This window comes from Neolamprologus multifasciatus, chromosome 6 (genome assembly GCF_963576455.1).
Source record: "Neolamprologus multifasciatus chromosome 6, fNeoMul1.2, whole genome shotgun sequence".
NCBI classification, from domain to species: domain Eukaryota; kingdom Metazoa; phylum Chordata; class Actinopteri; order Cichliformes; family Cichlidae; genus Neolamprologus; species Neolamprologus multifasciatus.
Window position 1 is genome coordinate 18,942,851 of NC_140444.1, and position 22,288 is coordinate 18,965,138.

Genomic DNA, 22,288 nt, shown 5'->3' on the forward strand with positions numbered 1-22,288 from the left:
CCTACTCAACGTAAATACACACGAACAACATTAAGCTACTCACGCAGAGAAGAACAGCTGCTGCTGCCATCATCATCCTCATCATTTCTGCTACAGTGGCAGGTCTAGGGGCCAGGACTCTACTCCTCCGTTTTTTGGGGGATGTTGCTAACTCCGGGTCCGATAACAGGCACCACACCCGCAGTAGATGTGCACGGTGTGAGGTCTCACAGCAAGCTATCAAATACGGCGCATTTCTCGGCTTTAAAAAAAAACGCTATGCGTCGCCAGGTGTTTCATCTGATTTGAGGTGTTACCTCCTTTGCACAGTATCACAGTATCAGCTTAAAGCACTTGTTGCAGGCTGCTGAGTTTGCATCTTTTGCTGTGAAGTACAGCCAGACTTTTGACCGCTTTGCCTTGGGCATTTTTAATCTGTAGCTCTGCTCTAAAAGAACGTAGGTACCTGGGCCAGCCTACTATCCTCGGAAACTAAAATGATTGGCTGGAATCCAAAGTGTATCATTCCATACCAGTTGGTGGCGGTAATGCACCTTTCAGTAGTTTGCCAACCGCCAATACAAATGTAAGGAAGAAGAAAGTGTATGACAGCTCAGGAAAAAAATGCACCGAAATAAAGCACCGAAATGTGCGCTGCTTTTCGGTCTGGTTACTACCGTTTATGTCAGAATGCCATCATGGCACCGGATACCGGTACCCATCCCTAAATGTGGCCTTTAATGTTGTTACTGTAATATTGCATACATGTGGCACTTTTATCAGAATGACACAGTAACAAAAGAAATTATAAACATTTGCTTATTTACCTGTTATTAATATTACCCTAATTTCTGTTTTATCTCTGTAGTCGGACAGTAACACCAGTTTCCTCCGGGCTGCCAGAGCTGGAAACATTGACAAAGTCCTTGAATTCCTGAAGAACGGGGTTGACATCAACACATGTAACCAGGTAAGAAAACTTAACCTTTTAAGCCCCAAGCCTACCTGATCTACTGCCTTTTGCCCCCGTATCAGGGGGCGTTGGGGCTTAAGAGGTTAAACAACATCGGATTTTGTTTGAATTCTTGTATGCAGTTACATTAATTTGAAGAGGGGTGATAAACATAAAAACTGTGACAAATTTTCAGGTTTTATGGAGTTCTATTTTTCAAAACTCCATCTTTGTGTTTTTAATTTTAAATAATACTTTTTAAGTTTTTTATTTTTTTTTGTTAATCTAAATATTTATTACAACTTTCCAGAACTGATATAGCAGTTGTGTGAAATAATATCTAAAATCTGCTGTTTAGTGCTTCAATGCAAGCTACTGTCAAACCTGCTCAAGTTAACCTTCGCCCTGCCGTGTTATGATGGCATCACACAGCGAGTACCTTAACCTGCCATATCCCTTTGCATACTCACAGCTACCCTCATAGCTACAATTACTCCCTTTCCCCCCACCACACCCATTCTTCCCCCCAATCTCAGCAGCTTTTGAAAAGGTCTATGTCTCCCTGACAGCTGTTCTCGTCCCCTCCCCATACTCGCCCTGTCCCACATTCCACCGAAGGGGAGGGATTGGAGAGGTTAAAATATTTCCCCCTACTCCTCTCTCCTGTCTACGTCAATGTGATTTACAGCAGTCACAAGACAGCCTAAAGGAGTGAGGCTACGTGAGCGTATGTGTTGTGTGTGTGTGTGTGTGCGTGTGCGTGCATATCATTATTTTTTACTGTGTCATTGCTTGACTGTTATAGCTGGTTTGCAGCTATAAAAAGCCAACCTGTAGCTCTGCTGTTTGTTATCATGGGCACCATGGGTTCTGTTTTGTGCCCCGAGAGGGAAGCCTGAATATAGAAAGCTGTGCACACTCTAATCTTCACATACACATACACACAGACATGTACGTAGGCACACACACACCTCCTGTCCTGCAACAGGAGAGCCTTGCCCTAATAGGATTTCTCGGTGGTCAGATGATCAAATTTGAGACCTTGTCAAGTGACCAAAAAATGTAAGGGACATTTTTATACATATCCCAGTTATTCCCTCATTATTGTGTGTGTAGAGGCCAGTATACTGTGCAGTGAATGTAATTTTGGACCTAAGCACGTTAAATATCTCCCAGCACATATGAACATAAGCTATAGACTGTATTTTATTCCAGTGATGTGTAAGTCAACCAAATTAAAGTTATAACATGCACATAAATGCATTACTTTTTTTCTCTTAGCGTTTTCAATAGCCATATTTAAAATAATATAAAATAATGTGTGAATCTTCCCACGTGTGTATTTGTCTCTAATTCTGATTGCACGTGCTTAAATACATAATCATACATTCACCGATTCACAGATCATTTCTACGCTTTTTCCACCTACAGATATATGCTGTGGTGACAGGCAGGGAAGTCTGTTGTGTCTTTACCTTTTTACTCACAAATGTTAAGAGGAAAGACATTGACAGTATGGTTAAGTTAAAGCACACATCTCTGGTCTTAATTTCTGCTGAATGTGTATGGCAGCTGATGAGTGATGTCTCTAGAATGATTTTGTCAAAGCACAACAGGATTAATGCTTTTGATTACTGCAGTAAGATAAAAAAAAATCACAATAATTCTGTGCATAAATGCAAATTTTCTCCAAAGACTTGAACAAATCACGGAAAAGCATCATTATCAAACAAAGCCATTATCTGAAATAATGTCCAATAATGAATCATTATAGTAGTCTATTGACAAGAGCCGGATAATGTGACATTGCAGTTGAATAACCCAATTTCCTTTTGCTTGTTTTAATGTGTTTCCGATTACTGTACACAATGCAATCAAATACAGGAACTGTATCTTAACATTTTATCATGTTTAATGTTATTAATGGTTTCTTTAAAAAGTCTATCCATCCACAAAACACCAAAAGAATCTGCAAATGTCACACACTAAGTCATGCACATATTTTGAGTATCGCCCTTGGTGCTGTATTCATTAATAACTGAAGAGTAAAAACCTAGAAAGCACGAAGAGAGTGGCAAGGGCCAGAAACTGGCGGGCCAAGGGCAGAAGGCTGCCCAAGTTAGTAGAAGAGAGAGTGAGAGGTATATTCCTAGCTTGCCAAAGCCACTGTCATACTATGATTCTCCATTGCACAGATTGTATGAATGAGATGTATAAATAAAGATGTAATGTTTTTTACAGATGATGTTTGTTCTTCCAGTTTTTAAGCATGGTGTGTTTGAGTTTTAGGATTTCAAAAGAGAATGAGTCACTACAGCTTATTCTACATTTTAATACAATATGCCTATGTGCTTGTATTTGCGTGTTAAGAGTGTGTATAAGAACTGTTTTGCTCTTCACAATTAAAGGCCAGATTTCCCTTCTAATCTACTTAAAATTTTAATCCTTGGTGAGTAATATTACTCTTTACTTTAATCCGCATGCATTTACATTATTTGCTCCAAAATCTATCCCACTGTGACATTTATGACATTTACATTATTTCCTCCAACATCTTTCCCCTGTGACATTTGAGACAATAAAACGGCACCAAGTAAGCATGGTTGTTTATACCATGTGTGCTTATAACAAAGGTCAGCGGTCAAAGCAGCTTGAATGACAATCTGCGCCGGATGAAGCTCAACATTTTGTCTCCTGCTAGGGGAAGCAACAAAGTGCCAGGGATCACGATGTCCATTAGCTAAATGAAGCTTTTAGGAACAACTGAGCTCAGAGGGAAAGGAGATTTAGATCGGTTTGTGTGACTGTGTGTGTGTGTGTGTGTGTGTTGTAGGGTTTTCTTGTCTCTCCTGAAATACATAATGGCTGAAATGTGGTTGAAAGTATGATTATTTTTGCTGTGTCAGTGAGTCTATCATTTCAGAACTGAAGCATAACTGAGGCTGGACTTTCTGCTTCTCAAATGTCAACAAAGAGCATCTGATATAGCCTAGACTATTTTTTTCTCTTTTCATTCGTTGCCAGTTCAGTGGAAAAAGTCACAGATGGACTAACTGCAAACTGATTTAAAATATACTGAAGTGATGATGATATTAGAAGCTTTGGCCATGCGACCGGACAAACATGATATGCAGTGTGATCATTGTGGAAGTGATAATGACAATTAAAAAAAATCAGCAAAAACATACTAAAATTTAAAGACTTTACTTATCAAAAGTGAGTGCTTGCTATGATGAGTCAGTTGCAGACCTTGCAGACCTGCGTGATGATGATTTAAGTGTTTGATTAGACTTGTTGACTTCACACACCGTGAGGAGCTTTCACACTTTAAGCGACTGCGCTGTGAGAGCATGTGTGACTATTTTAGCGTGATGCAGTGTGACCAACTCATAATCTGACATACATGAAACTGATCGAGAATGTGTCATAGACTGTTGATCGGTGGATCTCTGCAGATTTGATTAGGACACATAACAGACACTGGACTAGTGCCATTTGTGCCGCTTTACTCGTAGCTCATTAGAAACCGTTTGCACAAACTGAAGGCATTTATGCCTTCTTAGGTTTTATGAATGTACCATAGTGATACGAACTATGTGTCATTTTTCACTCTTTTTTAAGTCATGTTATAAATCACTCAGCCAGACAGTCACTGATATACTTTGGCCTTGAGGAATGCCCCCCCCCCCTTTTTTTTTTAAAGGCTGACATTTTCAGTTGCTTCTAAATATGATTATCTATGTTTGGATGCGTGTTTGGGTTCCCTCTATGACTGTGCAGAAATATGACACCCCCCTTGGCTGTTTGGCATTTAGCAACTCGCGAGAAAGAAAGAGAGGGCGTGTTTCTATTTGTGCGTGAATGTATATGCATGATGTACATGTGCTATGGAGGGAAAAAGGCAATGATAGAGGGGTTAGCAACAGCTCCTCTTTTATATCAGTGCCCAAAAAGCCTCCAGAGCTTAGAGGCACATTTCCTCGCTGTCATTCATCTGAATTAGCCTGCAGGAAGAGGACAAAGCACATAAACCTAGAAAGCTGGTTCTAAACCAGTATAGAGGAAGCAGGAGGTGGAGGACTGGTTGGAGTTCCATCACCAAAGACCAAAGAAAACAGAGCAAAGGATTCATGAAGGCACAGAATACCCAAAGGAGCGGGCATTTTGAAAGATAAAAAAAGAGCAACATTTCAAAGATCCAAAGCACAGGATGGAAGAAAAGGAGGACGAGGTGAATGGTTTTTGTTTTGTTTAGGGTTTCTTTCTGTGTGTAAATGTCAGCGTCAGAAGAGGTACTGTGAGTTTTCGAGTGGGGATAAATCAGTTGTGTTGTAAGGGCTTGTTGGAGTGCAACATTTGAGGTCTGCTCTCCTCTTGTGCTGCTATAGTTCCTGTTGATAAATCTGAGGTGAGGCCTTTGTTATGAGCAAATTGAACTGTGAAAAATCAGTTTTTCTTCTGTTTCCATTCTTAAATGTCAATCTCTCCAACTGTGAATGAAATGAATGCTATAAATCATGTACAGTATAATGCAATGTCAAGTTGGATTATACCCTCATAAGTGACTATAAACGTAATCAAGATTTTTTATTGTTGCCAATTTTACAAAAATTCACACTTGTACTGTAGTTTTCCTTTTTTGCAGGAGTATACATGATTGCATTAGATTGTTATTGAGCCAATTTCCAGTAGATATCGCTTTATGTCCTGTAATGTTGGTATGCCTTATCTTTGATACAGGGGTGTTGTAATATGATTCCCTGAACACCACGCAGTTTAATTTCTTCTTCACGTTTTTTCTTGGAATCTTCTCTTGTTTTCTGTTTAGAATGGTCTCAATGCGTTACACCTGGCGGCTAAGGAGGGGCACAAGGAATTGGTGGAGGAACTGCTACAGAGAGGAGCATCTGTTGACTCTTCCACCAAGGTACACACATGATTTAGCTTTTATTTTTAAAAGAGAACAAAGATAAGAAAAGTATTTTAACCAAAGGAGAAAGAAGGCAATGAAATTAAATAAGTTGTAAAATTCCATAAAAATCATTCCTTCTTTAGGGAATTAAGGAGCCATTGGGGTGGATATGAGGGTGATTTAAGATGATTATGAGAGTTTGATTGTTTGTTTCTTCAGATATTCAGTTTTATAAGGAATTAATAATTGTACCATATATAAACTTAGCACAATGAGTCAGGAAACCTTTGATTGGCTGATTACTTGTTTGTTGTAACAATGTTTCTTGGCAGTAAATGTTGGAAGCCCTGTTTAATTTTTTTCCATTAAATGGTGCCACATTGGTAAGGAAAATGCATTTGTGGGTTGAGCAGCAGAGTTGAGTGTGTGGGTTGTGCCCATGGAAAACCTCTCTGCCAATCCCAAACAGCTTCTTCTACTAATGACTTATGCTTTGTGTCATTTATTGGATTGGCTAATTGAAACTTATTGACAATCAAACAATTTCCTATAGCATATACCAGCTTTGTCCTACACTGCTGTTGAATGGCAACCTACAGTAATGTGTGAGGTGCAATGGAGGTGGTGCAAGGCTGTTGTGGCTGTGCAAGGTTCTTCCAGATGTTACAGGGGCCTCTGTTGTTAAATTATTATTATTATTATATGGCCAATATGTTTTGTATACTCAACTCTGCTGCTCAACCCTTTCCAACAGTATAAGAGTTATTGCCAGGAAGCATTGTTATAACAAAGAAATAACCAAAAACACTTCCTTACTTTTTGTGCTAAGTTTAGATATTGTACCATTCAGTCGGAAGGAGTAGGAGAAGGCGAGAGTGAATGTGTAGTGCGCTTTTTGGCAAGCTGCTTGTTATGTGAGTCTGTTACTGCCTCATGACTCAGGCTCAACAGCTAGCAGCAGTGAACAGCTGACACAGAATCTATCACTCTGCTGTTTGTGTCCTTCGAGTGACTTGAATACGTTTCTTCGAATTAAACCCAACTTTTACATCCTAAACATTAAAGCAGAAATCAAATGTTTGCATAATTTCATTTTAGCCCTGTAACACCAAGTGTATCATATTTGATATATGAGTTTTGTGAGTTTTTGAGACTCTCAAAAAGTCACAGGGGAAAAAATGACAAAAATAAATACAAATTAAAACTCATGTATATTTTTTTTTATATGTGTCAAACATTTCAATAAATATTCATTTTCAAAAATATGAATTTTCTGGAATTTTCAGGGTTCAGACTTTATATAATTAATGAGGGAGGTAAGAGATAGGACAGATATTTGGTTGGTGATCTTAACCTTGTTTTCTCTTTGCAGAAAGGAAACACTGCCCTCCATATTGCCTCTTTGGCTGGACAAAAAGAAGTAGTTAAATTGTTGGTGTCAAGAGGAGCAGATGTCAATTCTCAGTCACAGGTGAGAATTAACAAGAACTTTTACAAAATGCATCAGCATGCAACACAAGCAACAAGTATATGATGTGGTTTTGTTTTTGCCTGTATATCTCTTCAGAATGGCTTCACGCCACTCTACATGGCGGCTCAGGAGAATCACTTGGAGGTCGTGCGATACCTCTTGGAAAATGAAGGAAATCAAAGCATTGCAACAGAAGTATGTTTTTCTTTCATATTGTTATATATACAATTATAGAAGGTAAAAACAAAATGTAATATCTTGCCTATTTTCTTTCATTTTCTCTATGAAGCGTGTAACCATTTAACTTTTTTTTCCCCTGTGCTCCTCCAGGATGGCTTTACTCCACTTGCTATTGCTCTTCAGCAAGGGCACAACTCAGTTGTCTCCTTGTTGTTGGAGCATGACACTAAGGGTAAAGTACGCCTTCCAGCCCTGCACATTGCTGCCCGCAAAGACGACACGAAGTCTGCTGCACTGCTGCTTCAGAATGACCACAACGCTGATGTCCAGTCTAAGGTGAGGGAGGGCAACAGGGACAAGTTACATTTTATTGTTTGTGGGTTCCTTAGGGAACAATAATAAAACGGACAGACCAGGCCTCTCTGAAAATGCTGTATTGTACAGGTCCTTATTTTTTATTTTCAAACTGTGCAACCTTATAAACATGCTCAGTGTTTTAAATATAAAAAAAAATACTGCGTGTTTCCCCTAACAGCCCTTCACCCTATTCCCCTTTTCTCTCTCTATGCATCTTAACCAGATGATGGTCAATAGAACTACAGAGGTATACAGACTTATCACCTCCTCCTTTGATTCTGAATTTTGTCACTTCCGACCATTTTTTTCAGCTCTTTTGTTTTGATCTTGTCCTTACATATTGAGGACTTTTGTGACATAGGGATACATTGCATGCCAGAGTTTGCTGTACTAGACACTGCATGGCTGACAGTAAAACACAATGTGTTGTATTGATAATCCCCAGAGAATGTCAGTTAATTACTGATCATTTATTTTATAGATTTTTGTTGTTATTTTTAATTGATAAGTCATTGAAATGTATTATGTTTACGAATTTTATACTGAACTGATAACCTGAAAGTAAAATCAGCTTTTTCTTTTACTCCTATCTTTCTACGCATAACTCCGCGCATGTGTGTTCTTGTGCATGTTGATTTACTTCTCTGAAACACTTTGATCTCTGATCTTTAAGTAAACTTTGTTTCTTAATTAAATTGCACCATGTCTATCAGAATGGGAAGGTAAGGAGTAAACCGACCTGCAATTGTGTACTATGAAAATTTATATATATAGCTAATATATAAATATTCATTTGTCCACCCAAGTAGAAACACATACTTGTGAGCGTCCATAGTGTTGCTTGGTGCTTATGAGTTATGTTTTGTCCTTTATTTCAATATATTTATGTATCCAAAAAACCAAGTTGATTCACCCTTAGTTATTTTTAGTAAGCATGGCTGAACTTGAGCAGTTTTGCATGTATTATCTATTGAATGTGCTATTTTGGGATTTGCTCATTTTTATGCTCCTTCTTACACAATGTTTTTCTTTCAGCACGCTCTTCCATCATATTACTACTTCAGCAGAGTCTGCTTCAGTAGAGTCTATTCCTGTATCTAACAATGAAAAGTCTTTCTTTCTTTCTTTCTTTCTTTCTTACTTTCTTACTTTCTTTTGTTCACTTTCATTTTCCTTTTTTCCTTTTCGTGATGAGCTGTTCTGCACTCTCTAACCTCTTTTCCTTTCACTCTGTCCCTCTCTATTCTCTCCTTTCCTATCAGAGTGGTTTCACCCCTCTGCACATTGCGGCTCACTATGGTAACGTGAATGTCTCCACCCTGTTGCTGAACAGAGGAGCTGCTGTTGACTTCACAGCCAGGGTACAGCCAAATTCCTACTGTGTGGCTGTTTTTGACTTTGATCATTACAGAAGGGCATGTTATTTACCATCGTAGTGTTCACTTCTAATAAGCCTTTATTAATACATTTACCTCTAGCCCATTAAATGTTACATTTCTTCCTGTATGTTTGTAGCTAAACTGCTTTGCTAAGACTTTTACATGCTGTAGTTTTTGATGTACCTTTGTTTCTGTATCTGCCTTGTCAGAATGGAATAACACCTCTGCATGTTGCCTCCAAGAGGGGCAACACCAACATGGTGGCCCTGTTATTGGACCGAGGTTCTCAGATAGATGCTAAAACAAGAGTAAGACTCAGCTTTTATTAAAACCATAGTGACCAATAAATAAGTGGAATCAACAACTTTCCAGGTGCTCTTTCTCAAAATCTTTAAACTGGATTAATGTGTGCATTTGCTTGTGCATATGTGATTGTTCCAAAGGATGGTTTGACGCCCCTGCACTGTGCAGCCAGGAGTGGACATGATCCTGCAGTTGAGCTTTTGCTGGAAAGAGGAGCCCCCATCCTAGCAAGAACCAAGGTTAGCATATTTGCACTAGTATATCATTTATAATTTATACAATATGAGTACTATTGTTCTTTTTTATATGCCTTTGGTTTTCATCTCTGCTACTATTCTTTAAATTTTTTGCCTCCATATAGAATGGACTGTCTCCACTGCACATGTCAGCCCAGGGAGACCACATAGAGTGTGTAAAACTACTGCTGCAACACAAGGCGCCTGTTGATGATGTCACACTCGACTACCTTACCGCGCTGCACGTCGCAGCTCACTGTGGCCACTACAGAGTAACTAAGCTCCTCCTGGACAAGAAGGCCAATCCCAATGCAAGAGCACTGGTAAGGGTTCAAAGAAACAATAAGAGAAGCACCAAAACTGGTATTAACAGAAATTATCATGATATTTACTGATGCCACATATTAAGATAAAAAGAGTGACACTATGGATCGTGAATATCTTGCGATTTACTAGTATGCGTATTTATATATTTATATTTCCATATTCTTTCATATAAAATGTTCCTGAGGAATTTTAAACTGCCAACTTGGATTGTGAAGTCAGCATTGATGGTCTGAGTTGGAAATCTGATTTGAGGGGCAGATACAGTTAAAAGATTCTGACTGGGAACACGTATATTCTGACTTTTCACCTTCAAATTAAATGCCTCTTTGGTTTGGAAATGGTCAGAATACAGTTAGTTTTAATGATATATAAGAGTCCCAACAGTAGTAAGCATAGGGTTAATCAAATTATCAGGGGTCAGTTGACCCAAAAAGTTTAATAACTCCTGAAATATAAAATAAGGTTATAAAATATAAATACTCCAATGCTACCTTTTTACTATAGAGACATGCATATTCCTGCTAATTTTTCTCTTATTGTCTCTGCCAGAATGGTTTTACTCCTCTCCACATTGCTTGTAAGAAAAACAGAGTGAAGGTGATGGAGCTGCTGGTCAAATACGGTGCCTCCATACAGGCAATTACTGAGGTGAGATTGTTTTGGTGTGTCAGGATTTCATGGATTAGCACAGTATACTTTGTTGCTAACATTGTTCTAAATTTGCATTTAATGCTTCTCCTTGTTGTTACTGCATGTCTCTGTTTTCATTATTGCAGTCTGGTCTGACTCCCATCCACGTAGCTGCTTTCATGGGTCACCTCAACATCGTTTTACTTCTACTGCAGAATGGAGCCTCTCCTGATGTTCGTAACATCGTAAGTAGTAATTTCTTTTATCAGGTCAGCGATCAGCAGTCGGAAATACACATCACAAAGTAAACACACATTTCATTTGTTTCAGTGCAAACACGTGAAAAAATGTACCCCGTTCTGGTGTACTTTTTGTGTTTAGCACAGTGTCCTAAAGCTTATAAATCTTCTGCCTTTGCTTATCAGCGCGGTGAGACAGCTCTCCATATGGCAGCACGAGCAGGACAGATGGAAGTGGTTCGCTGTTTGCTGAGAAATGGAGCGTTGGTGGATGCCATGGCCAGGGTGAGTCAGCTGTAAACATTAATCACTCTTTCCTTCTGTTTACAGTAAATTTCTATATCTCAAGCACTGGTTTGAATGCCTGATGTCACCTGTCCCAGCTCTGGCTACAACATCACTGTTCATTCTAATTTTACTGCTTTTAAATGACTGCATCATATCCTTTTATCCTTTTCTTCTATAACATGTACTACCTCTTTTTCCCTCATCTACAGGAGGACCAGACTCCCCTGCACATTGCATCCCGTCTGGGAAAAACAGACATTGTCCAACTACTATTACAGCACATGGCCTACCCGGATGCTGCCACCACAAATGGCTACACTCCTCTCCACATTTCAGCCAGAGAGGGGCAGGTAGAGACAGCTGCTGTGCTCCTGGAGGCTGGAGCTTCACACTCAATGGCCACCAAGGTGAACAGAGGATGAATGCATGTAGACAGAAAAATAACATGTGATAAGTTAAATCAGTGGAATTTTAATTAATCCCTTTTACATCTACAGAAAGGATTCACTCCATTACATGTAGCAGCAAAATATGGAAGCCTCGACGTAGCAAAACTTCTCCTTCAGCGCAGAGCTCTTACTGATGATGCTGGCAAGGTGAGCTGAAGTTGTAGAAGCAGGTTCTGAAACAAAACCCAGCACTGAGGGTAATTGTCTTAATTTCAGAGAGAGACACATTACACTTCATCTTTGAGCATCTGATTGTTTTCTCTGAAACACAAATTATGGAATAAAACTGACTTGAAGCAAAAAAAAAAAACACACGCAAAAAAAAAATCACAAAGGCTTGCAAAAAGTTTCATTAAATCAAATGCTTCTTGTCACAGAATGGCTTAACTCCACTACATGTGGCAGCTCATTATGACAACCAAGAGGTGGCGCTGCTGCTCCTGGATAAAGGTGCATCGCCTCATGCTACTGCAAAGGTTAGGCTGAGTTTTAAAGAAAAAAAAAGGTCCGTGAGAAGCTCACACTTGTTTGCATGTACTGTATTTCTATCACAGTGTATATCTTCTTTCTTTCCTCTGTTTTAGAATGGCTACACTCCTCTCCACATTGCAGCCAAAAAGAACCAGACAAACATTGCTTTAGCGCTACTGCAGTATGGAGCAGAGACCAATGCTTTAACGAAACAGGGAGTCAGCCCTCTGCATCTGGCAGCTCAGGAAGGACATGCAGAGATGGCCAGCCTCCTGCTGGGAAAAGGAGCCCATGTGAATACAGCGACAAAGGTCACACAGAAGCACAATCTTTATGACATTTTTATTTATTAAAATAATTTGAAGTGGAAACAAGAAACACATGCACTCTACATACAGCTGTATAAAACTCTTTAGTTCTTAAGCTGAGTGCTCCATAAAAAACAGTTTTGTCTAATTTGTTCCATGAAGCAATTTATTACTATGTTAAGAAAAGTAATAGAATAAAAAAGTGTGAAGGATGGTAATGTGACATTGCTTTGTGTTTTACAGAGTGGACTAACTCCTCTGCATCTTGCTGCCCAAGAGGACAAAGTCACTGTAACAGAAGTACTAGCCAAACATGATGCCAACTTGGACCAGCAAACCAAAGTACAGACATGCATGTGCATGACAAATTTAACAAGTATACACAAAAGAAAATTGTTACTAGTAATAAAAACCAAACAGTATGCTAATCTACAAGAATTTTCCTGTGTGAATGACAGTATGTCTTCTTACTTTCTGTTTATTCGCTTTATGTTTACATGTTAATATTTAAGTGTATCATATGGACGGGCATGTAAATACCTGCCATCCAGAGGCTTTTTAAAAACATAACAAAGTCTTCATATACGTCATATATTCAGGAAGCATTAAGATTGAGTTTAGTGCTTGCTTACAGAAGATCAGTTTTCATCTCTCACCCTCTCCCCCCTCGCTACAGCTTGGATATACCCCTCTGATTGTCGCCTGTCATTATGGAAATGCCAAGATGGTTAACTTCCTGTTACAACAAGGAGCCAGCGTCAACTCCAAAACCAAGGTTGTATTTAAATCTTAAATTTGAAGCATGCAAGCTCTATTTAACTTAAACTGCAGACACAGCGTGAAACAAAACTCAAATATAGCATCACTTTCGTTTTAGTTTCTACTGTGATTTAACAAAATTTTGTTGTCTTCTTTTTAAACTTTTGTCCTGCAGAATGGTTACACACCACTTCATCAAGCGGCACAACAAGGGAATACACACATAATTAATGTTTTATTACAACATGGGGCCAAGCCCAATACTACTACAGTGGTAAGACACAATAGAGCCCAAGCATTTACTTTTAACATGTGAAATATGTTGTGAAAAAAGTTCTGCTGGTACGCTATTATATATCCTTCTCTCTGTTAGAATGGAAATACCGCTCTGTCAATTGCGAAACGTTTGGGTTACATTTCTGTGGTAGACACACTGAAAGTCGTCACTGAGGAGGTCATCACAACCACAACTGTAAGCTCATGATTGCTTTAGCCTCTGGAAATGGAGCCAGGAATTTTTTTTTAACTTAAACTATAACCTTTCTCTGTTTTGGTTGTCTATTTTCCATGACTCTGAATGGTGTTACATTAGACGGTTACAGAGAAACACAAACTGAATGTTCCAGAGACCATGACTGAGATTCTCGATGTGTCTGATGAAGAGGGTAAGTTACTTAAATGTAGAAAACAAGAATTTAGTGTGCTGCTCATCAATATCAAGCTCATTTTTTATAGGAAAAAACTACTCCAGTCATGAGACACAATAAGTCATGACTGAGCTTCATTAAAAAATTATACCTCATTGTTCAAAAGTTGTAAAAAAGTGTATTGTAGGTGATGTAGTTTTGGATCTGAAAAAGTGCTCGAAGGGTTGAAGAAGAGCCATTATCTGAGATGTCTGTGGAGCTCATCTTTTCGATCCCCATATTACTTGCATAGTCAATGCAACATATATTACATATAAAAAAAACCACCCAGCACGCCCCTGCGGGCTTTTTATCCTTCAAGCACGGGTCCTCTACCAGAGGCCTGGGAGCTTGAGGGTCCTGCGCAGTATCTTAGCTGTTTCCAGGACTGTCCTCTTCTGGACAGAGATCTCCGATGTTATTCCCGGGATCTGCTGGAGCCACTCGCCTAGCTTGGGAGTCACCGCACCTAGTGCTCCGATTACCACGGGGACCACCGATAACTTCACCCTCCACATCCTCTCGAGCTCTTCTCTGAGCCCTTGGTATTTCTCCAGCTTCTCGTGTTCCTTCTTCCTGATATTGCTGTCATTCGGAACCGCTACATCGATCACTACGGCCGTCTTCTTCTGTTTGTCTACTACCACTATGTCCGGTTGGTTAGCCACCACCATTTTGTCCGTCTGTATCTGGAAGTCCCACAGGATCTTAGCTTGGGGGCATTTCCCATTTTGACCTCGGGACTTCCAGGTTATACTCGGCACAGATGTTCCTGTACACTATGCCGGCCACTTGGTTATGGCGTTCCATGTATGCCTTGCCTGCTAGCATCTTGCACCCTGCTGTTATGTGCTGGATTGTCTCTGGGGCATCTTTACACAGCCTGCACCTGGGGTCTTGCCTGGTGTGATAGACCCCAGCCTCTATGGATGTTGTACTCAGAGCTTGTTCTTGTGCTGCCATGATTAGTGCCTCTGTGCTATCTTTCAGTCCAGCTTTGTCCAGCCACTGGTAGGATTTCTGGATATCAGCCACCTCCTCTATCTGCCGGTGGTACATACCGTGCAGGGGCCTGTCCTTCCATGATGGTTCCTCGTCTCCCTCCTCTTTCTTGGGTTTCTGCTGCCTGAGGTATTCACTGAGCACGCTGTCAGTTGGGGCCATCTTCGTAATGTATTCTTGGATGTTTGTTGTCTCATCCTGGACTGTGGTGCTGACACTCACCAGTCCCCGACCCCCTTCCTTCCGCTTAGCGTACAGCCTCAGGGTGCTGGACTTGGGGTGAAACCCTCCATGCATGGTAAGGAGCTTTCTTGTCTTTATGTCAGTGGCTTCTATCTCCTCCTTTGGCCAGCCTATTACCCCAGCAGGGTACCTGATCACGGTAGTAGATCAGCTTGTTAGTGTCGGTAATCGTGGTTGTAGGTATTCTCCGTAGTGCTGCATTAACATCATCTAGCAGACCTTCTGAGGGTACTTCACGTAATCTTGGTAACCGGCAACGGGGGGTCCAGGTTTCAAGCTTGGCCATGATCCTATCTTTCAGGTCAGTTCCTCTCGCACTCAACGATCCTTCTCCTGTCGCACTTGGGGCTATGTACCCAATCTCGGGTGGGGGTGATGATATAACCCCCCTGACCTGGCGTCCTGACTCCTCCTTGCCGTAGCATTTATGTTGTAACTCGTCAATCTCTAGCTGTGAGAGCAGTCCCTTCTTTCGAATGTTGGAACACTGAGCTACTAGTTGTTTCGCCGTCATTGTGGATGTTGGGTATCGAAGAATCCATAGGTCCCTCATCCTATTCATGTAGCCCCTTCCGCCGGGGTTACTTGCATAGTAGCATTCCAACAACGCCCTGTTTTTGTCTCTTGCCCACCGATGCCTTCTTGTTCCAGTAGCCCACTTCTCGTCAGGGTGCCCTGGTTCCTCAACACCTGACGCGGACCTTGTTGATCCGGCCGACGTCCCGGCATATCCCAGCATATATATGTGTATATATATATATATATATATATATATATATATATATATATATATATATATATATATATATATATATATATATATATATATATATATATATATATATATATATATATATATATATATATATATATATATATATATATATATATATATATATATATATATATATATATATATATATATATGCGCTGGATAGCGTAGTGGTTAAACTACACGCAGAGGAGCAGAGGATCGCAAGTTCGATTCCTGCCTGGGGTGTCTGGGCATACATGGAACGCCATAACCATATATATATGAGAGAGAGTGTGTTATTAATTTTTTCATTGTTCATAACAAGGTTTGGCATTTTTGTTGTATCTGTTTTCCAGGTGAGGACACAATGACAGGTGATGGGGGAGAGTATCTAAGAGCAGAGGACCTCCGTGAGCTGGGAGATGACTCTCTGCCAGGACATTATCTAGATGGCTTCAATTACATGAGCCACAACTTGGACAGGTCAGAAACAGCACACACATGTTGTATTTGACAAACATCTAAATTTGCTCACAGCAAACCATCCTGATCTGCTGTTAGCCAAGTTCATCATCATAAGGAATACCTAAGTAATGCAGATATATACAGAAAAGGTCTGAGAAGATTCACCTTGGTTTTTCATCAGGCCCCAACACACTCCCATTCACCAAAGTTTCCATCAAAGAGAAGTTCTCATTGAAGATCTGCTTACAAGTCACCAGGTAAGTGTAGTATCCGTAGTCTAACCTTCAATAAAGTATCTTTAGACACTCGAGGTGAGTCCAACCAGCCTGCTGATGCTTGTTGTTCTTTAGGTGTCAACACTGTCTAGAGAGCATGAAAAGGACTCATTCCGTCTGAGCTGGGGTGCTGAACACCTTGATAATGTTGTGCTGTCCTCCAGTCTGCTACATTCTGGGTATAAACACACACAAACACACACAGAGAAAATTTCAGAGAAAATCCAAATGTTGGGATTTAACCCAGTTGCAAACTTAACATACACATTCCCATTATGTCTGGAAATACTGAGGGGGGTTTTTAAACCCACAATTTATAAAATCAACAAGATGCCATAAACTTTTTGTGGACTTGCATTAAATCAGCTTAGGGTGCACACTTTATCCAAATTCCTTTAGTAAATTATCCACAATCAAAAGCAGAATTGTCTTTATTGTCACTACACTCAGGTACAGTTTAATTTTGCATGGCGTCTCTTATAGAAATAAATACATTAAGCCCATCTTTGGAAATTCTACCAACCTGTTTATGGTAGCAGTGCCCTCTAAAGGCACATTGACTTCAAAGTAAAACATTTTTTTTACACTTGTAGCATTTTAATTTCAGAGTGAGCTTGGACATTAGAATTCAGACTAAAGGCTCCATCTTTATACACACAGGTGTACATCTTGGATAAACAGGCTATGTGGGCATTTCTAACTGGATCTTCTCATTTGCATTTTGCTTTGTGTACAGTATGTGTAGCAGCATGTCAAAGGATCAGCTGACATTGGTTTTTTTTAATGATTTACTTATACTCAGAGCATTATTCTGCCATTGTTGTGTATTTTCTGGTTCTAATTTAGTTTACTTGCTGATAAAGTCACCAAAGTTTAAGACACAAAATGGCATCTTTTGCCACTTTGCCATCATTTGCAAGCCTTCATTTCAGTAAATCTTTCTCCTGTTTGCAGCTGTCCTTCAGCTTATATACCTCCTGCAACAAATTACTGACTGTTGCTTGTGCTGGCTAATGCACTACTTCAAGGGTTGTCATTATATTCTGAAATAGATATTCCATCTTTTACATGCCCTTATTTTTTCTGGTGTACTTTTGGTGTATTTTTCATACTTTCTCATGTGTCTTTTCTACTCCTTTTATTTTTGCTGCTGTGTAATTATCTGTCTGGTCAGGTTTTCTCACTTTTACTCATTCTTTTTTCTCTCTTTCTCTTTTGTTTATTTTGTTGTTGCTTCGATGTGCATTCTCTTATCTTCTCTGTGTTTGTGACTGTGTGTGTGTGTGTGTGTGTGTGTGTGTGTGTGTGTTGGTTTTGTATTCTGCTTCTAGCCGTTCCTCACCATGCCTAGACCATGACAACAGCAGGTGAAGTCTTTATTTTGTCTATTTTCTTATCTCCTTTGTGCCTTTACTTCTTTTTCTTTGTCACTTTTGAATGATTTTCTCATTTCCATCCTGTTTCTCTGCTTTATTTCATAATGAATGCCCTTACATTACCTGAAATAACCTGAAATAACCAGATTTTTTTTATCCTTAGTGCAGCTCTAGCTGGCTTTGCCCTGTTTTTAATGCAATTTAATTATATCAGTTCATAATACAACCTGTGTCCTGACCAGAATCTTGCAAGTTAAAAAATTAAAGCAGAATAAAACCAAAAAGTGTTTCTCCAGGATAAAGTAATATTTATTGAGACCTATTTGTTATTAATGTCTCTTCTCAGGTTACAAACATAGCCTTTTCTATTATCTTTAGTTGATTCAGTTGCCTTGTCAGCATGGAGATTTTGCATCTTTATTTGTTTGAATGTCTAGAAACCAATTCATCCATTTCTGGTGCCTTTTCTTTAGCTTCCTGGTCAGCTTTATGGTAGATGCCAGAGGTGGAGCTATGCGTGGTTGCCGTCACAATGGTTTGCGAATTATTGTCCCACCAAGAAAGTGCTCTGCCCCGACACGGGTGACTTGCAGGCTGGTGAAGAGGCATCGTCTGGCCTCTATGCCACCTATGGTAGAGGGTGAAGGGCTGGCTGGTCGCATTATAGAAGTGGGACCCACTGGAGCCCAGTTCTTGGGGTAAGTTTGGTTGAGTGTGCGTGTGTTTGTGTGTGTCTGCGTGCATCTACTAACAGTTTGTGTACTTGCTGGTGGCTTTGTACTATCTGGTATAAGTGTGTTTCAGTAGTTGTGTGGTGTGTTCATACTTTCTTCTTCACTCCCCTCTGTGCTGCGTATGGATCAGTAAGCTCCACCTACCTACAGCTCCACCCCCTCTGAATGAGGGTGAGAGCTTGGTCAGTCGCATCCTTCAGCTGGGTCCTCCAGGAACCAAGTTCCTCGGGTAGGACCATGTGAGGGTGATACCCAACCACCCTCAAATCCTGGTTACATGCCCACCCGTGTTTTTCCCTTGTCCTAAAATTATAATTTTTTTTTAGTTTTTCATGATATATATATTAATTATTATAATTCATTTTTGTGGTGCTTCTTTTCTTTCTTTGAAGAGAAGCACAGCTTTACCACCTGAGCTGTTATCTTAACCTGTTGAGTTTTCTTCATGCTTCCCACAAGCACCTATCTCCCCAATAATGTTTCTAGTTGGATTCTGGTCCTGATGTGAAATAGATGTTTATTTGTTTTTATGCTCATACTTTGTGTTTTGAAATTAATTTTAACTGAGTTTTTATTGTTTTCTTTCTTCGTAAATTCATTCACATGTCAACCTAAACACTATGCTATCATTGATTTTTCTCTGGAGTTAGCGCTGAAAAGCATTAATTGGGATTAGTCCAATTTGTATTTGCTTTTACCTTGTCACACCTTTTAGGCCTGTGATTGTAGAGATCCCCCATTTTGCTGCTCTGCGGGGCACAGAGAGGGAGCTAGTGATCTTAAGGAGTGAAACAGGAGAGAGCTGGAAGGAACACCACTGTGACTTTACTGAAGAGGAACTGAACCAGATACTTAATGGCATGGATGAAAGTAAGGGATCTGAAGTGGCCTGTGATGTATAACCGTGATCGATAGGTTGATATCTCAAAGCATTTTATGTAAAACAATACATGAATGCCATAAAACGAGCAACACTAGAACAGGAGAGAGTTGTCTCATAGATTTTAAAATGCTAGTATAATAATGTGAAGCACAGGACGTAAATAATAAAGGGAAAAAACAAAGCACTGACTTTATGCTTTCTTTCACAGAACTTGATTCCCCTGAGGAACTTGAAAAGAAAAGAATATGTCGCATCATCACCAGAGACTTCCCACAGTATTTTGCTGTTGTGTCAAGGATAAAGCAGGACAGTCATTTGATTGGTCCAGAGGGCGGGGTCCTCAGTAGTACTCTCGTGCCCCAGGTCCAGGCTGTATTCCCTGAAGGAGCCCTTACTAAGAAGATTAGAGTTGGGCTTCAGGTGTGTACATTCCTTGACTGGTATACCAACAGAATATCCAAATTATGGCTATGAAGAAAAAAAATATGAATACATATTACCACATATCTTGCCCCAGGCTCAGCCTATTGATGTTGACATGGTGAGAAAGATTCTTGGTAATAAAGCAACGTTCAGCCCAATTGTCACATTGGAGCCAAGGAGAAGAAAGTTCCACAAACCCATCACAATGACAATCCCAATTCCCAAGACCTCCAATAGTGACACCACATTCAGTGGGGAGACCCCGACTTTACGTTTGCTTTGTAGTATTACAGGTAAGTATCTATAAATAAAACCCTTTGTTTTAGAAAGAAAACATCTTGGATGGCTTTCAGGCACACCTCATTCGATGACATATTGAAATGCTCCCGTGAACATCCTAATTTATTGTTCGTGTTGTATTGTGCAATTGCTGGGTTTTTTTCATAATTTTATTAAGATTTCTATGTTTAAAATCTTAATATAAAGCTCTTTAGTCAATCTTTGATATTTTTCTTTGTGTGCTATTAAAAGAAATGAACTGATTTAATGGACGTAATTTATCAGAACTTCGTGGTGGTGGATGTATCTTGTCTTAAGTCCAATAAAAAGACAAATGCTGTCTGAAGATTAAAAAATATTGAGTGAACTGTTTTCAGAGGTTGGGTAACAAATCATCGGTTTACCTTTCAGGTGGTACCACTCCTGCACAATGGGAGGACATCACCGGCTCCACGCCTCTCACTTTTGTTAACCAATGTGTTTCCTTCACCACGAATGTGTCAGCAAGGTAAATCCTTTATTTGAAGGTTATAAACATTTATGCTTAAATTTTACCTGGTGATACTTACCTAAAAGTGTCATTCATTTGTAGATTCTGGCTGATAGACTGCAGACAGATCCAGGAGTCTGTTGGTTTTGGCACTCAGGTCTACAGAGAAATCATCTGTGTCCCATACATGGCTAAGTTTGTCATTTTTGCTAAGACACTTGACCCCATTGAGGCTCGCCTACGGTGTTTTTGCATGACAGATGACAAGATGGACAAAACCTTGGAACAGCAAGAGAACTTCACTGAAGTCGCCCGCAGCCGAGATGTTGAGGTGCAGTGTAATACTGGGGAATAAATAAGGCAAATCAAATTGTGTGCACAGGTTTATCTAAAGAGGGTTAGACGGTAATTGAGAAAAGTAGGTCGATGTCAATTAATGATGCACTTGGTTAAGTGGGTATTTAAAGATTTTAAATCAGACTCAGGTTATTACTGACTGATTTTATTAATATTGGTTCTTGTTCATTTCTGGAAAGAAATTGAATAATATTGTCCAAGAATTTTTGTTTCTTTTGAGCCATGGAAACATTTAGATTTGTCATATCCTGATACAGGTACTAGAGGGGAAACCTATATTTGCTGACTGCTTTGGAAACCTGGTGCCTCTTACCAAGAGTGGGCAGCACCATGTGTTCAGTTTCTATGCCTTCAAAGAGAACAGACTGGCCCTCTTTATTAAAGTATGACTTTAAATCTATTAAAATATATAAAATGTTTACTTTTTTACTCAGAAATTCACAAATCGAAATATATGCAAGTCAGAGACGTATGTTTTTTTCCAAATATGAGCAGATTCGAGACACAGCACAGGAGCCATGTGGTCGATTGTCTTTTACCAAGGAACCACGCACGTACCGTAGTCTTAATCTCAATGCAATCTGCAACCTAAACATCACCCTTCCACCATACTCAAAGGTCAGCTTTTAAATATTTTTATCATGTACGCTAGGTGATTTTAATTTGAACTTTGAAACTGCCGCATTGCTGATTTTTCCTCATTTTTATTCTTTTATTTAGGAGTCTGATTCAGACCAAGATGGAGATGATGAGGTAAATAAAGTTTGTTTGATTTCAGTCTATAGCAAAAAACCTAGATGGTATAATTAGGTTGCAGCTTACTGTGATTTGACTTCTTTTTTTTTTCAGAGTGAGAAGAGTGACAAGAAATGTAAGTTGTTATTTTAGTATTTGTGCTCTATTAGAAGTTAGTTTTCTTATATATATTGTCACAATAGACCAAGTATCTAAAATGCATGATAGAAATTCATGCATTGAGACATTTTAAAAACTATTTTCAATAGTAATGGGCCTGTATATTATATGATAGTTATGCATTTATGCATCACAAGATTAACTTGAGATTGCTGGTCATAAATAT

At 39.5% G+C, this 22,288-nt stretch overlaps 1 protein-coding gene across 3 annotated transcripts in view; it reads left to right on the forward strand.

Moving 5' to 3' along the window:
* Positions 1 to 22,288, forward strand: part of ank2a (ankyrin 2a, neuronal) — a 77,237-nt gene that overhangs the window by 19,777 nt on the left and 35,172 nt on the right. For 2 of the 3 annotated variants that reach the window (XM_085163640.1, XM_085163642.1), the window contains exons 2-38: positions 848 to 949; positions 5,760 to 5,858; positions 7,216 to 7,314; positions 7,411 to 7,509; positions 7,645 to 7,830; positions 8,075 to 8,098; positions 9,114 to 9,212; positions 9,440 to 9,538; positions 9,674 to 9,772; positions 9,895 to 10,092; positions 10,646 to 10,744; positions 10,873 to 10,971; positions 11,152 to 11,250; positions 11,463 to 11,660; positions 11,751 to 11,849; positions 12,080 to 12,178; positions 12,287 to 12,484; positions 12,725 to 12,823; positions 13,158 to 13,256; positions 13,416 to 13,514; positions 13,614 to 13,712; positions 13,833 to 13,905; positions 16,282 to 16,408; positions 16,572 to 16,647; positions 16,741 to 16,844; positions 17,997 to 18,032; positions 18,515 to 18,739; positions 18,906 to 19,004; positions 19,491 to 19,645; positions 19,867 to 20,078; positions 20,176 to 20,374; positions 20,772 to 20,868; positions 20,953 to 21,181; positions 21,465 to 21,590; positions 21,703 to 21,825; positions 21,928 to 21,960; positions 22,057 to 22,078. In XM_085163640.1, the coding sequence (XP_085019766.1) occupies positions 848 to 949; positions 5,760 to 5,858; positions 7,216 to 7,314; positions 7,411 to 7,509; positions 7,645 to 7,830; positions 8,075 to 8,098; positions 9,114 to 9,212; positions 9,440 to 9,538; positions 9,674 to 9,772; positions 9,895 to 10,092; positions 10,646 to 10,744; positions 10,873 to 10,971; positions 11,152 to 11,250; positions 11,463 to 11,660; positions 11,751 to 11,849; positions 12,080 to 12,178; positions 12,287 to 12,484; positions 12,725 to 12,823; positions 13,158 to 13,256; positions 13,416 to 13,514; positions 13,614 to 13,712; positions 13,833 to 13,905; positions 16,282 to 16,408; positions 16,572 to 16,647; positions 16,741 to 16,844; positions 17,997 to 18,032; positions 18,515 to 18,739; positions 18,906 to 19,004; positions 19,491 to 19,645; positions 19,867 to 20,078; positions 20,176 to 20,374; positions 20,772 to 20,868; positions 20,953 to 21,181; positions 21,465 to 21,590; positions 21,703 to 21,825; positions 21,928 to 21,960; positions 22,057 to 22,078 (4,327 nt within the window). The remainder of the gene's footprint in view (positions 1 to 847; positions 950 to 5,759; positions 5,859 to 7,215; positions 7,315 to 7,410; positions 7,510 to 7,644; positions 7,831 to 8,074; positions 8,099 to 9,113; positions 9,213 to 9,439; positions 9,539 to 9,673; positions 9,773 to 9,894; positions 10,093 to 10,645; positions 10,745 to 10,872; positions 10,972 to 11,151; positions 11,251 to 11,462; positions 11,661 to 11,750; positions 11,850 to 12,079; positions 12,179 to 12,286; positions 12,485 to 12,724; positions 12,824 to 13,157; positions 13,257 to 13,415; positions 13,515 to 13,613; positions 13,713 to 13,832; positions 13,906 to 16,281; positions 16,409 to 16,571; positions 16,648 to 16,740; positions 16,845 to 17,996; positions 18,033 to 18,514; positions 18,740 to 18,905; positions 19,005 to 19,490; positions 19,646 to 19,866; positions 20,079 to 20,175; positions 20,375 to 20,771; positions 20,869 to 20,952; positions 21,182 to 21,464; positions 21,591 to 21,702; positions 21,826 to 21,927; positions 21,961 to 22,056; positions 22,079 to 22,288) is intronic. The other variant, XM_085163643.1, reaches the window with a different exon arrangement.